The sequence below is a fragment of the Cajanus cajan genome, chromosome 5, assembly GCF_000230855.2.
Source record: "Cajanus cajan strain Asha chromosome 5, NIPB_CcT2T_4, whole genome shotgun sequence".
In the NCBI taxonomy this organism is placed as follows: domain Eukaryota; kingdom Viridiplantae; phylum Streptophyta; class Magnoliopsida; order Fabales; family Fabaceae; genus Cajanus; species Cajanus cajan.
Window position 1 is genome coordinate 67,178,225 of NC_138521.1, and position 23,083 is coordinate 67,201,307.

General features: G+C 30.9%; 3 protein-coding genes across 3 annotated transcripts; 2 read left to right on the top strand and 1 right to left on the bottom strand.

Moving 5' to 3' along the window:
• Positions 1-9,375: 9,375 nt before the first annotated feature.
• LOC109808642 (U-box domain-containing protein kinase family protein) lies at positions 9,376-14,673 on the top strand. Its single transcript, XM_020371706.3, has 9 exons — positions 9,376-9,640; positions 9,718-9,839; positions 11,090-11,205; positions 11,365-11,492; positions 11,601-11,899; positions 11,993-12,094; positions 12,548-12,976; positions 13,302-14,051; positions 14,169-14,673. The coding sequence occupies exons 1-9, from the start codon at positions 9,481-9,483 to the stop codon at positions 14,352-14,354; spliced, it is 2,292 nt and encodes a 763-aa protein (XP_020227295.1). The 5' UTR covers positions 9,376-9,480; the 3' UTR covers positions 14,355-14,673.
• A 591-nt stretch (positions 14,674-15,264) lies between these two features.
• LOC109809963 (F-box protein SKIP22) lies at positions 15,265-17,134 on the top strand. Its single transcript, XM_020373395.3, has one exon. The coding sequence runs from the start codon at positions 15,344-15,346 to the stop codon at positions 16,703-16,705; it is 1,362 nt and encodes a 453-aa protein (XP_020228984.1). The 5' UTR covers positions 15,265-15,343; the 3' UTR covers positions 16,706-17,134.
• A 1,100-nt stretch (positions 17,135-18,234) lies between these two features.
• LOC109808293 (Lactoylglutathione lyase / glyoxalase I family protein) lies at positions 18,235-20,772 on the bottom strand. Its single transcript, XM_020371220.3, has 5 exons — positions 20,597-20,772; positions 19,163-19,331; positions 18,968-19,051; positions 18,690-18,893; positions 18,235-18,573 (listed from the first exon to the last, which is right to left on the bottom strand). The coding sequence occupies exons 1-5, from the start codon at positions 20,663-20,665 to the stop codon at positions 18,479-18,481; spliced, it is 621 nt and encodes a 206-aa protein (XP_020226809.1). The 5' UTR covers positions 20,666-20,772; the 3' UTR covers positions 18,235-18,478.
• Positions 20,773-23,083: the final 2,311 nt, after the last annotated feature.

A 23,083-nucleotide genomic window follows, 5' to 3' on the forward strand; every position in this document is an offset into this window, starting at 1 on the left:
ATAAAAGTTCTTCCTAATGGACTGAAAGTGGATGACGATTAGATTCATTAATTCCTCGAGACTTGGCTGTGCATGTGGGAAGCTTTGTGCTGGAAACTTGTCTTTATTATCAATATTCAAAGGTACTTAACTTTGTTGACGGCTATTCCCTCCATATTACATATATCAATTAGTATAAGATTGTTTTAGTTTAATCGGTGGTATTAAGGTTGAGTTTTAAATATATAACTACATTAAATATATTTAGACAAAATCTTTTTGTCATTTATAATGTTTGTATTTACCTTGAGTAGGATTGCCTCGTACGTACACGTGATTTCTACTGAAAATAAAAGAATAATTCTCTCCCTATTTGGCACACCACTTACAGAAGGAGAAGATCACTTCTCTACAACTACCTCTTGAGGTTAATTAAATGACAGCTTTGAGACAGGTAGGAAATCCATTAGAATCGATATAATATTAATCTTATATAATACTGTAATGTAGGCATCCTACTAAAACTGTAATGCAGAGTATATATCATTTTCTTATACAATGAAATTATTTATTAATATGATTTCATCACATGATTAACTAGAAATACAATATATATTTTTCTAACAATTAAATTTTTGTTAGATAAAATCTATATTATATATCAATGGAGCTACCTATAATTATTAGCATATTTTTAATAGTGGTCGTGCTCGTGCAGTCGTGCTTGTAAAGTATTGCAGGATATTGTTCATCCATGGCCTCAAAAACGATGTGGCTTGTTAGTTGTTACTGTATGTATTTGAGACCATATGTAACCATAACCAGAGAGGCTATGATTCAAATAAAATAACAGACAAGACTTTTACGCTAAACTTTTCAACCAGTTTTTGTCAACTTTCCAGTGAAACAGAAAACTCACATACAAAATTTAAAAATAGCAAATTATGCATATATATTTATGCTATTAATAAAAGGAGATTTATTCATTTGATATCCTACATTTTTAGATAATTTTATTCTTATAATTATCATTTTATAAATTATAAGTTTTTATTTTTTTTAAAGTAAATTTCGCCTTATAACCATTTGTATTTTTAATAGTAATATCACTACACCAAAATTAATTTTTTGTGACAATTAATTTATTATTTAGCGGTCATATAAATGACTATTATTTTTTTACCAGTATTTAAATAAAAGTTGGTGTATCCAGTGTTGCTAATACTATTACCGACATTTATATAAAATGCTGGTAAAGATCTACTAAATTGTCGAAAAAATTTATTTTTTTAGTCGCAATTCTAGTAGTCATTTTAAAAGGCTATTAAAATTTATTTTTTTCAATTGTCTACTTTATTTTAAATAATTTATTCCTATAATTTTCTTTTCTAAATTCATAACTTATATACTTTTTTTTATCTAATAATGGGTGATTTGATACTAATTTAGAATAGTAAATTAGGAGTCAACCCTATAGAATGAACTTGTAAGGTGATAGTTATTACTCACTTATATACTATAATTATCTTATTTCTAATCAATGTGAGACTTAAGTTTTTTCTAATAAATAATTATTGCTAATAATAAATTTCAGTGTAATATAAATACATTTTTAGTGGTCATTATATATTAGTCATTAATATTTTTATATATGACGGTAATTAAATTATTATCATTAAATAATTATCGTTAATAACAAATTTTGTTGTAGTGTATATTACTATATAATTGTTATTATTTATTATTTTCTTATAAATAATTCACAGAGGTACAAAAGACACATACGCTACTATTAGATAATTCAGACTCGGTCAATCTCAACAACATGCAGGAATACATTGTACTTATCCTTCCCTTTTTGGCTGTTAGAAATGCTAGAAAATAACATTTTAATTTTCTATCTACAAGTCCACCACTTCTTATTGCTCTGAAGTGGTTGTTGAAGTTGTTGATATGCACATTTTTTTCTTATAACCGACAGTGCTTTTAGTTGTCTTTAATTTATTCTCTGGCTTCAATAGGATCCTAGTTAATTTGCATTGCTCAAAATTTGACAAGTTTGATCAACTAACTACACTTTCAAATTGAATGTGTTGTGAATGATATTAAAGCCCTTGGGCTCATATCTTGTCGCGATATAGAGATTTAATTTGAACAAAATTACAGCCACCAGCATTAAGGACGGATTGCAATGGAATAATTGGTATAAAAAAAAAAAAGCAAATTTGAAGTCAATTGTGGGAGTGGATTACAAATTCAAGGGTTACAAATTCAACCTATGTTAGGTTATTGTTACTGTAATTCCGATTAAAAAAAATTTTAAAAGGTCTTCTTTGCTTTCCTTTCCTTATAACATAACATAAATTATAAGTAAACTAATCTTCTAATAATTGTAAATCATGGCCAACCATGATTTAATACATGGTAAAATTATGGGCCCAATCTTTAATAATCGTAGTCTCTTAGCCAAGAAGATCTATGGGTTACACTTACACGTTTGGACTTGATAGAGTCCAAAATCATACGCCTTTATGTCGAGTACGTCAACCCACTGACAATGTCATTTTTATGGAGCTATTTTCGTGTATTTTAGCAATACTATTGACCTTTTGTTTGGATTTTAGGAATACTATTTAAACAGATAGTTTATTTTCAATTCCCATTTTAGAATTTTCTCAAGATTTTTTTTTTCTTATGTCTCAAAATTCTCTCTTGTAGAGGATCGTGATATACTATATTGGACAACCAAACATCAAGTTGTTGTATGTTTTCAAACATTAATTTAGAAAGTGAAGTTATAGGAATGCTGCGGTTTGGATGGTTGTTTAAGTCATTACCTTTAGAAGTCTTTTAATTAGTACAGGGGAATTAATAAGAACCTCATGAAAATCAAACTACAAAAGCTAACCATTGTAGTTAGTTTGTAAAACTTGATAATAAAGTGAGACCCAAATTTCATACTTATAATTTATTTATTTTTATACCATTTCATACCTTATAATTAGATCCTAACATCTATATGGATAATGTTCTACTTATATAATTGTTAATAAATTTAAAGTCTGTTTAGATACAAGTTATAATTTTTTTTAGAGTTTTTTTTATTATAATAAAGAATATTTACTGATAAAGAAGATCTCAAAATATTTTTAAATTTGTATTCAAATAAGTTTTTAATAAACAAACATAACAAGAATATAAAAAAAAAATATATAGAAAATATTTGTTGAGACACATTACACTAGAGTGAGATCTCTTGCACGAAATTAGATGGTAAGACTTGAACCGACTTGCTTTATGCAAAGTAACCGCAATTTGCCACAACTCAGAATAAGTTCTTCGGAGGCTGCTGATACTCTGCTGCTGGCTGTTTGACATTCCCGGCCTATTAGGTACAGCTCAAAGTCAAATAAATGCAAACAAGTCACAAAAAGTTCAGTCGGAATATTCCATGGTGTTTGGAATTGAGTGACCAAAAGTTTACCTTTCCTATTTGCATATATTATTTTGGTCATTTCACTCACTAATACAAATTGTCTCACATCAAAGACTAAACATAAAATTTGAAGTTAAAGGACTGAACGTAAAGTGATCTAGTAACAAGTGACTTGATAAACTTAATACAATTAGTTAAAATAGGTTATGAAACTGATATAAGAAAGTGGATTTTGGTTCTCTATTTGTCAAAAAAAATTAAGAGCCCAGAGGACTCCCCTATTGTGTACTCTATTAACACCTTATTACTCGAGGAGATTTTAACAATGTTTTCGTTATCCTTTCTTGAATGAAATGTGATGACTTGACTGTTGTTTTCATGTTTGAAGTTTGAACACACCAATTTGACAAATGTCATCGGAATCGAAACTGATAGTGCCATGCATAACCCCTGGTTAATTGGCAATTTTTAATTACTAGGTATTGATTTGGGGAATGAATAATTCTTGATAAACGTAAGTCACTGCTTTATACCTTTTGTTGAGCAAATAAAAGGGCCTTCCTTGAGCATCACGAACAATAAATTATTTGTTTTAGTCAGCACTCAACAGGGAACGTCTCATAGGCCGACACGTCAAAAATCTCTGTGCCCATTGGTTAATTTGTGTCAATTTCCTTAAGAACATCTAATGATTCTTGCCTCATTTGTTTTTGTTTAATTGACAAACGAATATATACTTTGTGCCACTTATGCCAATATAGATTTTTGTATGTGCACGACAAAACATCCCCTTCTTACAATGCGGTACATTTTGATTTTCTAAGGTTTAAGGAGCTTAATTTTCTTGCTTGAATGATAAATTATGTTTTCACTAGATAGCTATCGACCCCTTTCTTTATTCCTTCATTATTAAAAATACTTGATAAGGATGGCCACATAAAATTAATTAGCATTTAATCTTCACCTTTATTTATCAATAAGCTTACTCTGCGTGCAAAGGCTTGTAACGTTAACCATATGTTAGAAAAACATGTATATGGTCAACTTAATCCACAATGTCCCCTCCATAATTTTCCAATAGTGTGATAATATAATTATAGAAATCTTCTCCTAGATGCTTATCGTCTTCTATAGAATGCCACACTTGCAAATAAACTTTATAATAGCAAAAGCAAAAGCTTAGATGACCTAAGATGGGGCCACAAAATGCATTATACATATGCTAGAAATAGTGAGATATTCACATTCTTTATAAGAAAATTTTGAAGTTAAGGAAACATTCTTTTTATGTGACAAACATGTTTGTCAAAATTGGATCCACCCGAGTGGTCCGACTTGTTTCATCCGAATTGATCACCAAATCAATTCCGTAAATTATCAAAGAATAATTGCAAAACTGGTTAAATAAAAGAGACAAAAGATATGTCAACCTATTTAAAATTATATTATATTACAAATAGTTATATAAAAATTTGTATAATTATTTATAGGCCTATTGACTTATGTAGGTCAACAGGTATACTAACCTTTTTCTTTATGCGTTATAATAAAATCGGTTTATATGTTAGGTTAGATTTTTACGTAACTTAAGTTAGGGTTAATTTTTAGAAGAAAAAAAAAACTTATATCACGTAAACAAATCAGACTTAAGAATTTTTATAAGAATTAGATTCTAGTTTAATTAGCCTGATCTATATTTATTACTTCTAGTTGTAAGAGTGATTGAAAAGATATGATAATCATAATAAGAATTATAATTAACATATTGATGGGCATAGTATAAGATTTATCCTGTCATAATTAGATTTCATACTTTTTATTATAAATATGATCACTCTCGTTATGATTTGCATAGAACAATTGGGACAATGAAAATTTCTTCTTATATTTGAGAGTGTTATCTTCTTTCTCTGAAGTTTTTTTGAGCCACTATCTTGTTGGAGAAGGGTAATTATATATATTGTTTTCAAGACTACATGTTCTTTAATCAATTTGATATATTCACATGCTATTTAATGATATATTGACATCCTGTGTTTAATCAATTTTAACAAACGTGGAAACTTATATTTTCTGATCAATAATTGAGGTTAAATCCTTATTTTTAATATGAAATTGTGACCGAAAATATTATTTTATTTTATAGAAATTGACTTGGTGAGAAAAAATTACACCTTGTTATCAAATAAAAATAAATCAATCAAAATATAATCTTAATCATTAAAATGACAAATTCACTAAATACCATCATTTGAGATATACGGTATATATTTAAATGAAACTCTGATACAAAATATATGTCAACTAAAAATAAAATCAAAATCAAGAAAACACCTGTTGTATCCATTTATTCGACTTGAGTGCAACCAAATAGCTGGCAGAGGTGCTTACTTGCAACAACTATATACAAGGCAAAGTACATTTGTTACACAGTATATGATTGCCCCATATCTTTCTTTTCAATGCATTGTGTGGTTATTAGTTTGGCAGGACAAAGAGCCAATTACATGTAATGAAAGAGAATTTATCTGCGTCAGCTGCATATTTCATTGGTTATGTTTGGAGGTTTAATACCTTATATTGGGAGGTAGATACCTTCTCAGTCCCCTATATATATATATTGAGAGCCAAACCAACTCTCTGCACCATCAAGTTCCAGAAGATACACAGTCCAAGAAAACACAAAACAAAAGCTCTCTCCTTTCTGCCAAAGGGTCGAGAACTTAACAAAGAAATTAATTAAGCAGAATCTTCTATGAATGGTGCAGGTTTGTTTGTGGAGGTGACAGAAGAGAGTGAGCACTTAGCTCTTTCCTAGCATGGACCTTTCATGCTAAAAGCTGTGTGCTTACTCTCTATCTGTCACCCACCTTCTTTAATTAGCTCCCTCCCTTCTCATTTCTTAATAATCTTTTTCATTTTGCCTGCAACTATATTAATACTTCAATTGAATTACTCATTCTGTTTATTAACTGATACTCAAGTTTCATGCAGATATATGTTAACTGTCTAGTACAAGTCATCATTTTTTATACTTCACTCGAAATTTGTAAAAACAGAAAATAGGCTATACATTGAACTGTCAGTAAATCATTACATGTACTGTAAATTTGTGACTGTTATAATAAATAACTAGCAAAATAAATCAACGTCAATTATAATTAGTTAATAATATAAAAGTGTTCTACAGTATGAGTTTATAGTCATTGTACTCTTATGAAATAACGTGTGCAATTAAAGGTATAAATTCTATTCTCATGGTATATGACTGTTAATGTGTTCTTAAATTTTCTTCTTCATTAATGAAAACTATATATTTACTACTCTTTCTACTGACTGAATTTTATCCGGTGGCACTTTGAGGATTACCATGGAGATGTGTGTATGCTGATGCTGGTGATGCAGCTCATTAGATATTCCCAAACATGATGATGCAATACGTATGGAGTCGAGTTTCTGCTCTGTACGGATTCATTTACAACATTGCATGTATGTATGTTAAGTTGTTAAAGATGAGTAGCACCTAAATTTCTCTCATACGTACCCTTGTACTTTATCTTGTTTAGTGTACCAAATATTCTCGGGTTGTATGAATGTTTAAAAATCACACAAGCAAATATGCCGTACATGTACGGAATGTTTTAAATAATAAAAAAATTTTAAAACTATTTTATAATAAGTATAAACATTTAAAGCTTTTAATTTTTTTTAAAAAAAACTTAAAATTAGATTAATTAATTAAATATTATTTTAATAAAAGACATTCATGTCAATACTTAATATTTACCGAAAAAATTAAGTATTAACTAAAATAATTAAAGAAGTTACATGAAACAAAGAGACTCACATGTTATGATTATTGGTAAAGACCCAATCAAAGAGTTAAAGAATTCTCTTTTTCGAATGAGTAGAATTTTAATGGTGTTAAGGAGAAATAAACTCTCATCTATGGAGATTAAGTAGCACTTTAATGGCGTAAAAAAAAAAAAACCCATATCTATGAAAAAGATGAGAGCTACTCTAGATCCTTGACCGATTATATCAATCTATATTGACAAATAAAATATTTTTAAATGGTGTAATTAATTAAAATTATTGATTTAATTGAATATAAAATCTTATAAATAAGAAAATCATACATATATTGGAGATTCTTCAAAATTAATGGACTAGTTACATTCAAGTAATCACAAAAGAAATACAAGACTAGATAAGTTGAGAAGAGTTAGCTACATCCAAGTAATCTTATAAATTTGTTTAATGGTCAATATTTGATAGGATGGGATAAAATTTTAAAATAATATCATATCTTATTATAATTTATTGTTTATTGCGCCAACATAAAATAACGGTCTCCTCTCTTCATACTCATTATATTATATATTATATTATACAAAATAACAATATATATGTGATAAATATAACATATATAGTATTAAATATTAATTTATAAAATATATAGTAATATATATATATAATATATAATATTAATTTATAAAATAATAAATTATTATATATACTACCGTTTGTTCGTCTGATTGATGTTATAGTTAGTTCTCAAATCTTAAAATTTTAAATTCGAGTTTTGAATTTGATAAAAAAAAATATAAAGATAATCTTAATGTAATTAAGTTTTAAAGAGAGATTTATTTTTTGATGAAATTCGTAGATACTCTACTAATACCAAAATATTAAAAAAAGTATATATATATATATATATATATAATATATATTCAATATTTTATCTTATATGTAATTATAATAATTTTAATATATAAATTTAAAGTGTATTGTTAATTAAAATAAAATCATTTAAATAACTTTTTTAAAAACATTTGAATAGTAATTATAATTTTAAAAATATATTATAATTTTTATAATTTTAAGAAGAGTAATCACATAAATAAAAAATACTTTGTATAATATAGATAAAATTATATTTTTTAATTTGAAAATTTTAAACAACTATATTTAAAATAAATAAATTGTATATAATTTTAATGAAACCAAAACTATACGTAAAATTATCATTATTAAATGAAAATCTTTATATTATATTATATTATCAGTATTAATAATACTAGTGATAAACTATATATATTATTAATACCAAATGTATGTAAAATTTTGATTTTCATTGAGAATATCTAATTTATATATCAAAGAATTACATTGGCTTGGCGATTAAGTATTTTCCTTAAAAATGATGTTGTTATATATATATATATTATTCTAGAAGAGGATTCAAACGACACCAGTGTAATTTTTACTAAGTGTTACACCGCTCAATAACCTTATATTAAATGTGAATTTTGAAAATTCAACTGTTAGATTGAAAGTTCATTGCTCATAGATCATATATATTAAATTTTGTTAAAATTAAACAACAACTTGAAAGTAATCAAAGTGTTCATATTTAGTATATTTTAAAATGTATATATTACGTCATTTTTTATTTATGAGAATGAAGTATCAAATCATCTTAGATTAATATAAAATTTGATATATATGATCTAAGAGTAATGAACTTTCAATCTAACGGTTAGATTTTCAAAATTCACATTTAATATAAAATTAGTAAAAGTTACATCAGTATCGTTTGAACCTCCCTCATTATCCTATTATGTATGTTTTGTTAATTTTTAATTTTATTTTTACATAACACATCATGGTGTGACCAAAAGTCCATTTAAGCCAATTTTTACTTTATAAATCAAATTAATTTGATATACTAAAAAAAACTAAATAGGATTATAAATAAAAGAATCAATAAGTTATTTTGGTGGTCACATTTTTTTTTCTCATTCTTTTACAGTTTTATCTTCAACTAATATTTACAATTATTTCATTATTATTAACTGCATACTAGTATTTTATTATTTATTTTTTAGTTTTTAAAAATATAGTAATGTCTTATTTTCCCTGGCAACTATTAAAATGTTGAAGTTAACCATTTGACAATTTATAAGACGTAAAATGAGTTTTATTGGTAGAAGAAGTGCGAACGGTCTGAGCTAAGAAATGATGGTTCAACGCGAACGGTGTGGTAGTTGAAGAAAGGAGCAATGTCCACACCGCCACCGAGATCGGTTGCCGTTGCCGTGAGCGGCGGCGTGAGGGGTAGCCGGCGAGCGGTGCAGTGGGCGGTGGAGAATCTGGTCCCTCAGGCGGATAGGTTCATCTTGGTTCACGTCATCCCCCCAATAACTTCAATTGCAACACCAAGTACGCACTCTCTCATTTTATTTTTCCACGATTATCATAACAAACTATCTGAACTCAGATGCGTTGTTTATTCGCAGCTGGAGAGTATATTCCCGTTTCGGAAGCAGACGCCGATGTTTTAGCATCTTGTGTGCAGGATGTCAAACTAAAATCTCAACAAATCTTCCTTCCCTTCACCAAACTCTGCGATTCGAACACGGTATCATATACTAAGGGCTTGTTCAGATATACAAAAAATTAAATAAACTTCTAAAATTAGCTTATACATAAATTCAAAAAATCAATATCAACAACTTTTACAAATTACTTTATATATAAGTTAATTTTAATTTTTTGAAGAATTTTATTTTATTTTTCTTCTTTTATAAATACTTGTGTAAAAATTTGTCCAAACAGTCTTTAAGGTTATTTGGATAAACAACCTATTGAGTAAGTCTTTTTGTATAACAGTATAAGTTATATTTATAATCAAAGAAGTTATAAGCCTGTTTGGAGTATTACTTAAGGATAAATTTTGCTATAAACACTCATACAAGAAAAAACAAAAAGTATAAAGTGAGTTTTTTCTTATAGAAATTTTATCATCTAACTTTAATAAGAGTTAAACTATTTTCATAAGATATCTAGAACTTATAAAAACAAGCTAAAAAGAACTTATGGATATTATAAATCACAATTTAGAAGAAATTGTTGGTTTATTTTATAAAGGACTTTACAATCTCTATAAAGTATTAATTTTACTTTTCATTTTTTACCCTTATTAAAGATTGTGAGAGTGTGTTCTTCTCTCTCACCTTTTAGACTTTCCAATTGTCATTTATTACCATTTTTATTAATATTGGTACATAAGCTTTTGTATGGAATAATATTTTCACCTCTCATGGAAATTTAATGATAATTAAAAAGGGTAAAATTGATACTTCATTATTTTGTTTTATAAACTTGATAAAATCAACTAACATAACTAGTTATATTAATTCGTGATTTGGTTAAAAATGTCCAATAATAAAATGAGGGAGTATTAGAAGTTATTTTCGTAAGCTTTCCTAGACAATTACATAAATTTGTCACAAGTATAAATAAGCTGTAAGTATATTCTTCCAAACACACCTTAGGACTTGACTTATCTTATATAACATATTTATATTATCTGTGATTAGGCAACCTTAGAGTCTCTAGAGTTAGGAAAGATTTCTAGAGTTAGAATATGTTTTGAAAAAACGTTTGAAAGCTGGACTTAAATCTGTATCCCAGATTCTTGAGAAGCAATATTGTGTGAACAATGATGATAAAAGAAAAAGGAGATATGTTAAAAATACAAATGTAGTAGTATCGTGGAAGTATTGGTATTGGAATATCCAGGCATCATAATTTCGTTTTCTGGTCTGTGCTAGTTTCAACTTAAGATTGAAAAGGTGTTATGGGTAGATTAATGTGGAAATTTTGTAGATGGAAACCGTACTGCTAGAAGATGACAATGTTGCAGAAGCACTTCTTAGCTTTATTTCGGAATCCAGGGTCCAAACATTAGTGCTGGGTTCTGACTCGTCAAATTTTATAACAAGGTATGTGTTTCTAAATATTTAAAGCGTTAAAGCAAACATTGTGATTTTTCTGTTTTGTTCATATATTAATCCGTGTGAAATAATCTTACAATATTGCTCCTTTACTAGATTCTAAATTTCAGAACATTGGATTCTAAATTTCAGTTTTTCTTCTTCCAGGAAGCTAAAAGGACCTGGAATACCAACTACCATTCTAAGATGTGCTCCTGATGGTTGTGATGTATATGTTGTAGCTAGAGATAGAATTATATCAAAGTTGGCTGATTTTTCATCTTCACATTCTCATGGTATGTTTGAAGTTCTTGCATTTCGGGAGGTTTATGATGCTTTTATAGAATTAGGGTCATGAGAAGTTGTATAGTTTCTTCTGATTTTATTTATTTTCCCTTCAACAGAAACTAGCCAAAGGTACTTCATGTCTACTAAAGTAAATAAAGCAGACAATGATGCTGGTATTGGTAGAGAAATGTCTGGAATTAGTTCATCCTCAACAGAACCTAAAATTCTAAAGAATTTCAAATTTTTATCAATATCTGAGCGTAGTTACATTGGTCTGCAAACATTTAGTCATCGTAGGGATTCTTTTGAAAATTCTACCAAAAATGAAGAAGAAAATCCAGAAAACTGTGGAGATGATATTGAAGCTATCAGCCTCCATTCATTTGATTCCATTGCTTCTGCACAACGTGAACAGGTAACTTTCTTCTTTTTAGAATAACTTGTGAAAGTGCTATATATTTTTTATTCTCCAACATGGCTGTGGTGTTCATATGATGTGTACAAGCAGTTAGTCATGCAACAAGAAGTGGAACGGCTGCAGCAGGAGTTGCAAAATACTATCGCCATGTACAAACAGGTTTGTGAAGATCTGGTTCAAGCTCAAAACCAGGTGAGAGTTTGATAATATTTGATTTCCCCCTATGTTCCCAATGCCTAAGCCAACGCCTACAAAAGGTATTAACTCAAATAATTTGTTAAAAAAACGCAAATGAATTTCCCTAAGAGCATATATGTTGCTAATCAACTATTTTTGAACAAATTTTTTTGGATGACTAAAACCTGATCAAGAGCCAAGAAGTCATCAAAATTCAAATTTAATAAATAAATGGAAGCAAAATGAAAAATATTTTATTTCAAACATAAAGCTTATGTTCTCTTTAATTTCATTATTTTTTATTCAATGTTTTTTTTTTTTTGAAAGCCACGACCATGTGGTTAAATTGCTACAATTGAACTTAAAATCTATAGTTTAGAACTTGTCGCCCCACAGTACTTATGCCCCACTCTGAAAATTTATGCCTTCACCACTTGGCCCTTTTGACATGCATGTCTTCACTTGCAGGCCCTTTTACTTTCTTCTGAATCTCTTGAAGAAACTAAAATAGTAAATGCTTCCCTAAAAAGAGAAGAGACTTTGAGAAAGATTGCTGCTGAAGAGAAAACAAAGTATTTAAAAGTGATGAAGGAACTTGAGGAGGCGAAAAGTAAGTTTGCCAAAGAATCATATGAAAGACAGATGGCTGAACTTGATGTCCTTAGAGAATCAATAGAAAAACAGAGAATTGTCGATACATTGCTCTCAAATGACAGAAGATACAGAAAATACACCATGGATGAAATCAAGATAGTGACGAACTTCTTTGCTGAGGATTTGATAATTGGTGAAGGAGGATATGGGAAAGTTTATAAGTGTAATCTTGATCACACACCAGTAGCTGTAAAGGTTCTGCATCAGGATGCAATCAACAAGAAAGAGGAGTTTCTGAAAGAGGTCTACCTTGTGCTCGGTTTTTTTCTTCCCTTTGAAGTTGTTTTTATGATAAGAAGTTACTAATCAACTAATCCTCGACAGATATCAGATCTAGCTTCCTTAAGATTTACTCTTTGTTCTTTGTGTGGTGAAATAGTCTTCATATGAAATTTGCTGATTTAAAATTTCATTAAATTTTCAAACTACACTCCCTTGCGTCTCATTTTTCAATGTTTCCGAATGATAGGTGCCTTTTAAATATCTTAAATGAATTCAGTATTTGAATGCTGGAATAACAAGAAAAAGCATTCCTTTCTGAGTTTCTGTTGTCTCCCATTTCTTGCAGGTTGAGATTCTTAGTCAACTACATCACCCTAATATGGTCTTGTTACTAGGAGCCTGTCCGGAGAATCGTTGCCTTGTTTACGAGTACATGGAAAATGGAAGTTTAGAAGACTACATTCTCAACAAAAATAGCAAACCACCACTTCCTTGGTTTTTTCGATTTCGTATAGCTTTTGAAATGGCTTGTGGACTCTCATTCTTGCATAATTCGAAGCCAGAGCCTATTGTTCATCGAGATATAAAACCTGGCAATATCTTGTTAGACAGAAATTATGTGAGCAAAATTTCAGATGTTGGTCTGGCTAAACTCCTTGCAGAAGTCGTGCCTGACAATATCACAGAGTACAGAGAATCAATGCTTGCCGGTACTCTGCATTACATGGACCCAGAGTATCAGAGAACTGGCACTGTCCGACCAAAATCAGATGTATATGCTTTCGGAGTTATAACTCTGCAATTGATAACTGGTCGCCATGCACGTGGACTCATTATGACTGTTGAAGATGCAATCAGAAATGGTTCCTTCCGTGATATTTTAGACACATCAGCTGGAGATTGGCCACTAGATGAGACAGTGGAATTGGCTAAAGTTGCCCTTAAATGCACTGCCCTCAGATGCAGAGATAGACCAGAACTTGATACTGAAGTTCTTCCACTGCTCAAAAGATTTTTTGATGCGGCAAATGCTAGTGCAAGGATGGGAAGAAATAGTGCCAGTGCACCAAGCCAGTATTATTGTCCAATCCTTCAGGTATAATAAATCTGCACTTGTCTGAAGGGCATTTGGTTATTGTGTTTTGATATCTTTGTGATGCATATCATTTTCAGATATATTTTTTCATCATTGGTTGACTTGTGAGTATTGCAGGAAATCATGGATGATCCATATATTGCTGCGGATGGTTTCACTTATGAGTACATAGCAATCAAGGCATGGCTTAGCAAACACAATGTATCACCGATGACAAAGCTTAAACTCCAGCATTCTGTGTTGACTCCAAACCATACTTTACGTTCTGCCATTCAGGAGTGGAAGTCAGGAGTGACCTTTTGATTAGAAATCAGTGAATATCTTGCTGGTTACTGCTCATCTCCATCGACTTTATTTGCACTTCGCAGCATAAAAACAGTCAGAATTTGAATTATACAAAAAGGGTTGTTAGACGGATGATGTGAAAGAGAGAGAGATGCCGAGAAATATAATATCGTAAAAGGATAGTAAGAAATTATTGTGTGATAAGTATAACTTTTTTGAGAATTTAGCTGCACGTGCTGCTAATTTTATTTATTTATTTAAGGCTGTATATAAACTTTCGTTAGCCATTGTATTTAGCCCAAAGGTAAGTTCTAGCAACGCGGGCAGACTTTTCTTACGGTCTTGTTGGACAAGAATGAAAGTTTATATAGCATATGAAATATTCACGACTCATTTATATTACAAAATAACAAAAGAAATTTGAAACAATAGAAATAAAATGGAGTGTATTAGTGGTAGTGATAGTCATACACAAGAGATATAACTTAAGAAAAAACCTCCAAGTACTTGAAATATTAATCTTAAAATGGCCATCAACACATTCCGATTTATCATTTGTATGAATGATCGTTTTAGAACACCGACAAGAAAAAATATATATCATTTGTGAGTATACCGTTTATAAATAATAAAAAAATGTATAAACAATCTAGGTCAACCCAATTTGATAAAGTAAAAATTGAAACTCAGCTAAGCCAAACCAAAATAAATTCAGACAATCAAACTTCAAATTTTACAACTCAACTCATGTATTAAGATAGTAAGGTCAACTTATTAAGCTTGACTTATTTTTAACACTCCCACAGATAACCCACCAAATTCAAACATTAAAAAAGGTTTTAAAAAAACAAAACATAGTGAATCCTCCGGTTTAATTTTTATCCAAAAATAAATAAATAAAATATTGTCTTACACAACAATAAGAAAACAATTCCGCTCCTATTACAAAATAACCTACTGGTATCAAAGTTCCTATCCAATTCAAGAGAAACAGAGAATCAAACACGATGAAGCTGAGACTCAGATCTTTGGAATCCAAAGAAACCATTAAAATAGAAGTTCCCGATTCCTGTTCTCTGCAGCAACTCGAAGATACCATTTCTCACACAATCTCTTCGTCTCCTTTGTCTTCTCTGCATCTCTCGCTCAACAGAAAGGACGAGATTCGCGCCTCTTCGCCGGACGAGCCCCTCCACTCTCTCGGCATCGCTGCCGGCGACCTCGTCTTCTACTCTCTCAGCCCCACCGCCTTCTCCCTCGAAACCCTACCCCACAAGCCAGAAACGGCTTCCCGCGACGGACCCACCATCCATGACTCACCGGAGAGCCTCCCCGGAGACGCCCCCTCGACTCCCGCCGCGGAAAAGCCTCCGACTTTGGATGCTGCGGAAGCTGATACCGTCGATATGACTGATGGGTCTGACGAGGTGGTGGTGGTGAGTACCAATTCCGAGCCTTTCTTTGTGAGAAGGGTTCTAAAAGAAGCGCTTGGGAACAACGTTAGTGATTTCAAGTTGTTAGTGTTTACTGTCCATGGTATTGTTCTTGAATCCGGGTTTGTTCGAGTCGATCTGCATTCGGGTATGGTTGTTAGGTTTTCTCACCTGCTTGACTATTCTCCTTCAGCGTTTTCTTCGGTGGTGTCTTTGAGGTATACCCTGCCTGAGATTCTGACTAATGGTACTTCTCATAGTGTGAATTTGAAATTTCAGACATTGGGGCATTTTGTGAATGTGTGTGGGTCTTTGTCTGATGATGTTGGATCGAGGTTGCATTATGTTTGTTTGGATAAACGTAAGTGTGCTAGACCTTTGGAGTTGATGCTGTCAAATTCTGAATCTAAAGGTAGTGTTAATGATGGGGGAGATTTTCAGTTTGGAAATGAAGTTTTTGAAATGTGGAAGATGCTGAAAGATAGGCTTGCATTGCCACTGTTGATTGATCTCTGTGAGAAGGCTGGTTTGGATCTTCCACCTTGTTTCATGTGGCTACCAATGGAGCTTAAGCTCGTGATTTTGGAGCGTCTTCCCGGTGTTGATTTGGCGAAAGTGGCTTGCACCTGTTCCGAATTGCGATACTTGTCCACCAGCAATGAGTTGTGGAAGAAGAAGTACGAGGAGGAGTTTGGACAAGTGGGAGAGAGTAGAGGGCGCATTTTCAAGGATTTGTTTGCTTTGTCATGGAAAACAAAGAAGAGGTGGCAAGGGATTTCTTATCGTGGTTTTTCAAGACGCACTATTCCCCCACCCATCCATTTTCGAATTCCTCCATTTTGGGGTGGAGGATATGGTGTGCAGCCAGTAGCATTCCCTGGACACCCACCAAGGCGCTTTGTGGGTCCCTCGTGTGTTCGGAGATTCAATCAATGACCCTCACTTTAATTTTCCTCATCAAGTGATGTGTAGTGCTGGGACCAAATCCTCGGTGTGGTTCACCTGATCTCTCTTTTGCGTGGATAATTCATTGCTAGAGTGACTGCATCGTATATGATTGGTTGTGAATAAATTATGTTTTTGAGTATTGATTCTAGGCCCTTTTTTGGGTTAGTATTGTGAATTATCTGGCAGATTTGCTTCTTTAGTCCTTTGGTTATATGTTTTGAATAAGATGATAGAATCCAAATATGATGTCAGGACATAGTTTATGTTCGATCTTTATGCATTTGTCTTTGGTTTGCCGAGGGAAAACCAAAAATGTATAAACCTCGTGTTTTTGCTGTGTAATATTATAGTATTAGTATAGTGTAGTATATAACTTTATTAATGTGAAGGGATTTGGATCTTGTGATTGCTTAATAAGTACTAACAGCCAATTGTACTAACATATGACAATGGTATGTGATGATTTAGAGAAAGATCTTGCTTACGCATGATTCCTCCCATCGGAAAACATTGGCATGGGCACATCTTTGATGGAAAGGGAATCTCTCCTGCATGTTTTGTCTCCGGCACTGTGAGCTTTTTAAAAACATCTTGGTGATGTTTCTTTTTTAGCATGCAAATCAGAGTACTTGCTGATTGCTTACTTGTATAATGCTTAGCATTACTGTGTAGATGACGAAAAAAGTGAAAACCGATAGTCTATATGATATTTTGGGCATTGATGAGGGTAGAAAGTTATCGGTGGTACATGAGGCACGAACAAGGAAATACTCCCTGTAGGCTTTTAATGGTAAAGATACATGAATACATATTGCCATATTGGAATAAAAGGGTCCAAAGGCTATGTAGCTACGAGATTATTTAAAGAAATTGATTAATACTACCTAATACTTATACCACTTTGAGTTGATTATTTAAAGGAATCGATTAGTAATAACTAATAACTATACCTAATTTCAATCACGTATATTGTGTCATTGTTCTATTATTAAAGTATTGAAACTCTTTTATATTTTTTTTGTTTGAAAACGTCCTTTTTATTTATTTTATGTTACAAAGATAAATAATTTTACTTGTGAGATTATAACAGATAGAACATACTAACTACTCCCTGTGTTTGATATTTATTGATGTTTTAGTTTTCTAATTTTGTTTAAAAGCTATTGGTGCTTTAGAAATTCAGGAGGCGATTAACAATTTTTCAACTATACCTTAATTTAAAATAAAGAGTAATATTGTGTTGATAACATTTGATGTTTACAAGACTAGTGTAATGGAATACTTTTAGTTATTCAAAGGAGTGTTTACATATCTCAAAATGCACGAGTTGTGAAAAATACATAAAAACCTATAATGTATTGAAGAAAAAAGTTTGGTGAACATCAAAGTAGAATAACATTTTAATTTGGAGTATATCTTTTATGACTCGTATACATGAGAAAAAGTAAGTTGCACGCGATTATCCCATTTGTTCAGGCTTTTTATGTTCAAATAATGAAACTCTTGGCTTCTGAATATCTTCAAATAAGGTCACTGTCTCTTTCAACATTACGTCTCGTTTATCCATACAGTTCTGCTATAAGACGAGCCAGTAATCATCTATTGCTGCCAGTGCCATTGCATAGCAGGCTACTTTACTAAGTACTATGGCTAACTGGTTACAATCCCTTCAGCCTTCAGTTTTTACATACATGCAATTATTTGTACATATAATTCTACATTCAGTTTTGGTGACTTTAACGCAAGTAACATCCATAAACATCAATCATCTATCTGTGTAAACTCTAGAGCATTTGCATCAGGATCACGTGTAAAGATCGCTGGTCTTCCAGAACGACTAAGTGTGTAGGGGATGCCTACAAAGTAAAAAAACACAGAAAATATTATAAAATATAGAGCACATGCCATTTAAAATGCTGTATATCATGGTGAACCACAAGTTATGTTGTTTAAACAAGGGAAGAAGTTGTACCAGCTTTATCAAGGATTGCTTTCAGTTTGGAAACATCCCGGATTGCGATACATGTGTGACGATCTCGACCACCATGTTGAGGTCTTCCAGTTAAAGGGTCAGGATTTGGAAGCTCCATCAAATGAATCATCTCAGAGCCTACCCACAACCAAGCACCCCTGTAGGGAAGCTTATCATGTGGCCTTGCTTCATTTATCTTGAGGCCTAAATTTCATTCAGTTTAGTTATTTATATACTTGCTTCATGGTAAACACAATTAATGTCACGAGCTGGCATACCTAGAACGTTTTGATAAAAGTCAAGTGATCTTTCTAGGCTTTCACATAAAATTCCAACATGGTGCATACAAACGAGCCCATAATCTGATAAAGAAAAAGAAAAAGAAACAGCAAGATCAAAATAGAAATAATGGATCAAAAGCAACTCTGAAACACATGAATAAAGCAGAAACTGAACAATAACCAACTTCATACCATTTTCTTCATTGGCAGAGACTGATTCTTTGTCAAGTACATCCCCTTCAACAGCTGCCTGAGCTTTTATTGTCATGCTAGGAAAATGCCATCTCCCATTTCTAACACCAGCATGATAAAATTTGGGTTGCATGTTTGTGGTTATGGGAGTAATGCTAACATAATTCAACTGCAACAAAAAAGGGTTACTAAACAAGAGAATTAAGATTGGATCTCCGGAACGACAAAGCATATTATAGGACATACTATTGAAGTGTCAATTAACAAGGCTCACTGCTGATAAATTGATGAAATTCAGATTGAAATAATTGAAATTACATGGTTTCGAGATCCACTCATTAATCCATTTTTCCTCAATCTGATTGAGAAATACCAACAAAAAATAATCTTTTGGGGCATTTTTTTCCTTAATAGACAACAAATTTCATTCAGCATCAAATAATGAATCAGTCGCAACTCGCAAATTGCAATTCAAATAATGAATCATAAATTGTATCAAACGCAAGATTCAGAGAAACTAAATAACTCAAAATATACCATACTAATGATGTTATAATGTTCGGTGAAATAATTTTAAACAAAACAAAAATGACCATTAGTATCACGAAACAACTGAGTGGATGAAGCCACAGAGCTATGTAACCCTCCTTTACTTTTCATTTAATAATTTAAGCTCATCTGACTTTTCAATTTCCTTTAAATGGTGAAAGAAAAGTTGAATATCAAATAAAACAAATTACTAAATCTGAGATATGGAATCACAGCAATTCATCCAAGTATCATAAGATACAAAGTCCTTTGTGATTTATTACCAAGCTGTATCCAATTTGTGTGATTCAAATCTCGATTTAGAAGATTCTAATAACTAGGTTTACCACCAACCAAAAAAGCACCTAAGATCGATACAGAAACATGTCAAACAATCAGGGGTAAGGGGGAGTCAGATGCCAACAATATCCCAATCAGTTATGACTTTTACCAATCCGAAAAGGCATCAAATGCCCACGAAAATCCACTTTTTTCCCTCCTAGCCCTTCTCAATTATAACAATAACATTGATCAATACCAAGAACAGAGAGGACAAGTGGTACAAAATATATCAAATCATCAAGGGTGGCAAGGAAGAGAAGAGTGGTATCAGTAGCAACATGAGTTTCCTATGCATTATAAATCATTAAATCATGGATTTTGCACCTTGTAGTAATTGCACAACATGTAGTTATTTAGCAGCCAAAGAATTAAAAGACAATCCCACCAACTCCCTAATTGGGAACAACAAGTTAAAAGTAAACACATCCACCAAACTCTCCAATTACCAAACACTCCACAATAGAAACACAAATTAAAACCCCTTGTTATGATTATTGGAGCAAGAAACAAAAACCCAGAATACAAGTGACATGAGATTGCTGAACATGATGAATTAAAAAACACCTTTTGGTTGAGAGGAGAGATAAAGGAAGGAGCTTTGAGAAGGGACGCCATAGCAGAGCAACAACTCATATGATTTGTGAAGGCTACATATATGAATAATGAGTGGACACAGCACCCTTACTAGCTTCTGCTTCTGGGGCTCCAAAAATTTCACTAAACTAAACAGTGGCCACTGATTTGGGTATGGGACACTACTATAAAATCCAAACATAATAGAGATCTATCTATAAATATGCTACAGTATAGGGAGTATTCACAATTTGCAAAAGTTCTTATTTGCAGTTCTTATAATACGTACAATTTGCCGAAGAAAGCGTCAAGTTTTAATTATTTAAAGGTTTAGTGTCACTACATTTTCTTTAGAATTTTAATTTAAGTATTTAAACTAAAAATAATTCTGATTAGATTTTTAAGATTTTAAATTTTTTGTAATTAGTTCATTAAAGTTAGTAAAATTATCACGAATAATTACTTTTGTAATAGTTTTACACTGTCACAGATTAATCACAGATATTTAATTACAAAAAATATTTTAAAAAATCAAAGACTCAATTATAATATTTTTAACTTTAGGAACTTAATTACATATTTTTAAGAAAATTCAGAGACCAATTGTTTTTAAAAATATACATTTTATTTTAAAGGACACAAATTCAATTATTTAACGATTAACAGCAATGAAAGCATTAACAAAGAATAATAAAAAAAATGAAAGTTAAATAAATATTGGTATGACAAATAATTTACAAACTAACTATTACTTAATCATGGGTGAGAATCAATGTGGGATTAGATTAGTATATTTTTTTTTTATAAATAAAGGATGATATCATCCATGATTATAATTAATAACATGATAAAGATCCTCTTCAAACTTCATTGTTCATTTAATAGATAATTGAAAGTCACATAACTAATACATGTGAGTGTGGAGAAGCATCTACTTGATATAAATGGATATTGGACAAGAAGGTGTACATCTCACTCACTTATATGACTTTTTTCTTTTCTCTTTGGATGTTATATTGATAGCATAACAATAAATATTTGACTTAAAAAATAAGAATATGACTAATTTCTCTTGATAAATTATTAACTAGTTCGGGATGATTAACTCAAAATTACTAAGTATTTATAATTTTAGACATTTTCTCTAAACATAAATATTTTTAATCATTTGTGAAGAAATTAATGACATTTAATTATATATCAAGATTAATTACGAATTATCTGATTTATAAACATTTAATAATTTTTTTAGTTTCTCCATGGTAAAAACTCATACTTGTACCCTAAGCGTACTTTGTGGGACATCATAAATATGAAAAATGAGGACGTGTTGAATCATATAGAATGAAAGTTAATTATTATAAAAACATATTACTTTTTGAAATATTTTATCATTTTGGAGCGGTTAACAACAATAGGTGTCACTAATTGATCCAACATGTCATGTCATTTTTTTTATTTTTAAAATATTAAAAAATGGACACATGCCATGTCATTTTATTACATTTTTCTTATATTTTATTCTAAAGCAATAATTGCTTCTAAGTTTTATATGAGACACAGAGACAGGCACCTCAACTCACTCTATGCATGAATTATGAAAGGGTTCGACTCTTTTATATATTGAAAAAAAAAAAAACCATAGTTTAAGAACCCAATTAAACAGGGTTACATTAACGTTGCCATTATGAGAAGATTGAAAAATTACCTAACCCAGCCTTCGATTAATTAATCAAATTAATATAAATAACCACTTGCATAATTGACAAATATTTAATACGACATGACACTTAAAATACTCAACAACCAACAGCTAGGATATAAATTCCTACTGTTGACGAAGAAGATGATTTAGCTTTGGTGCCGTCATAGATACATCATACATATAATGGTCAACCACCTATGATGACGTACAAAAATTAATCTTAATATAATGATATTATCACGTGTTACGCATGATATTTCAGTAGCTGACCTAGTATTTTGCTGCTTAATAAATTATCAGGGACGATTAACATTAATAGAAAAATATGTTGAATTTGATTCCAAAGGAAAATAGTTCTGAAAGTCAAGTATGATTTATAAATACTACAATGGATGCAAGCTGTTTCGTCAAAGTAAAATTTTTCACAACTAAATTAATATTAGGTGGGAAACCGATAAATCATGTGAGTTGTTCTTATATATATTGCAGTACTACCATTTGACAATTAAAAGAGTTTAAAATAATTTGAGGGTAGAAATTTCAAAATTTAGCTACCACTTCGATTCACCTCCCTACGACCTAAGCGTGTGTTTGATTTTATGGTAGACATAATCAAAAATTATTTTTGTTTCCGGTTCAACATGAGTTTAGTAATATTTATATCAATAAAAATTAATTACAATACAATAATGAAATTTAAACATAAGACTTTAATATACTATCTCAACTCTCTTACTACTAAATTGATACTAGTATTTTTTTATGAATCTTTA

Excerpts from the sequence above, each read along its gene's own strand:
- LOC109808642 (XM_020371706.3), top strand. The coding sequence starts at position 9,481 with ATGTCCACACCGCCACCGAGATCGGTTGCCGTTGCCGTGAGCGGCGGC. Across the intron at positions 9,840-11,089 it reads AACTCTGCGATTCGAACACG|ATGGAAACCGTACTGCTAGA; the intron begins GTATCATATACT and ends GAAATTTTGTAG. Across the intron at positions 11,493-11,600 it reads TTCATCTTCACATTCTCATG|AAACTAGCCAAAGGTACTTC; the intron begins GTATGTTTGAAG and ends TCCCTTCAACAG.
- LOC109809963 (XM_020373395.3), top strand. The coding sequence starts at position 15,344 with ATGAAGCTGAGACTCAGATCTTTGGAATCCAAAGAAACCATTAAAATA.
- LOC109808293 (XM_020371220.3), bottom strand. The coding sequence starts at position 20,665 with ATGAGTTGTTGCTCTGCTATGGCGTCCCTTCTCAAAGCTCCTTCCTTT. Across the intron at positions 19,332-20,596 it reads TCTCTCCTCTCAACCAAAAG|TTGAATTATGTTAGCATTAC; the intron begins GTGTTTTTTAAT and ends TTTTTGTTGCAG. Across the intron at positions 18,574-18,689 it reads AGCAATCCTTGATAAAGCTG|GCATCCCCTACACACTTAGT; the intron begins GTACAACTTCTT and ends TTTACTTTGTAG.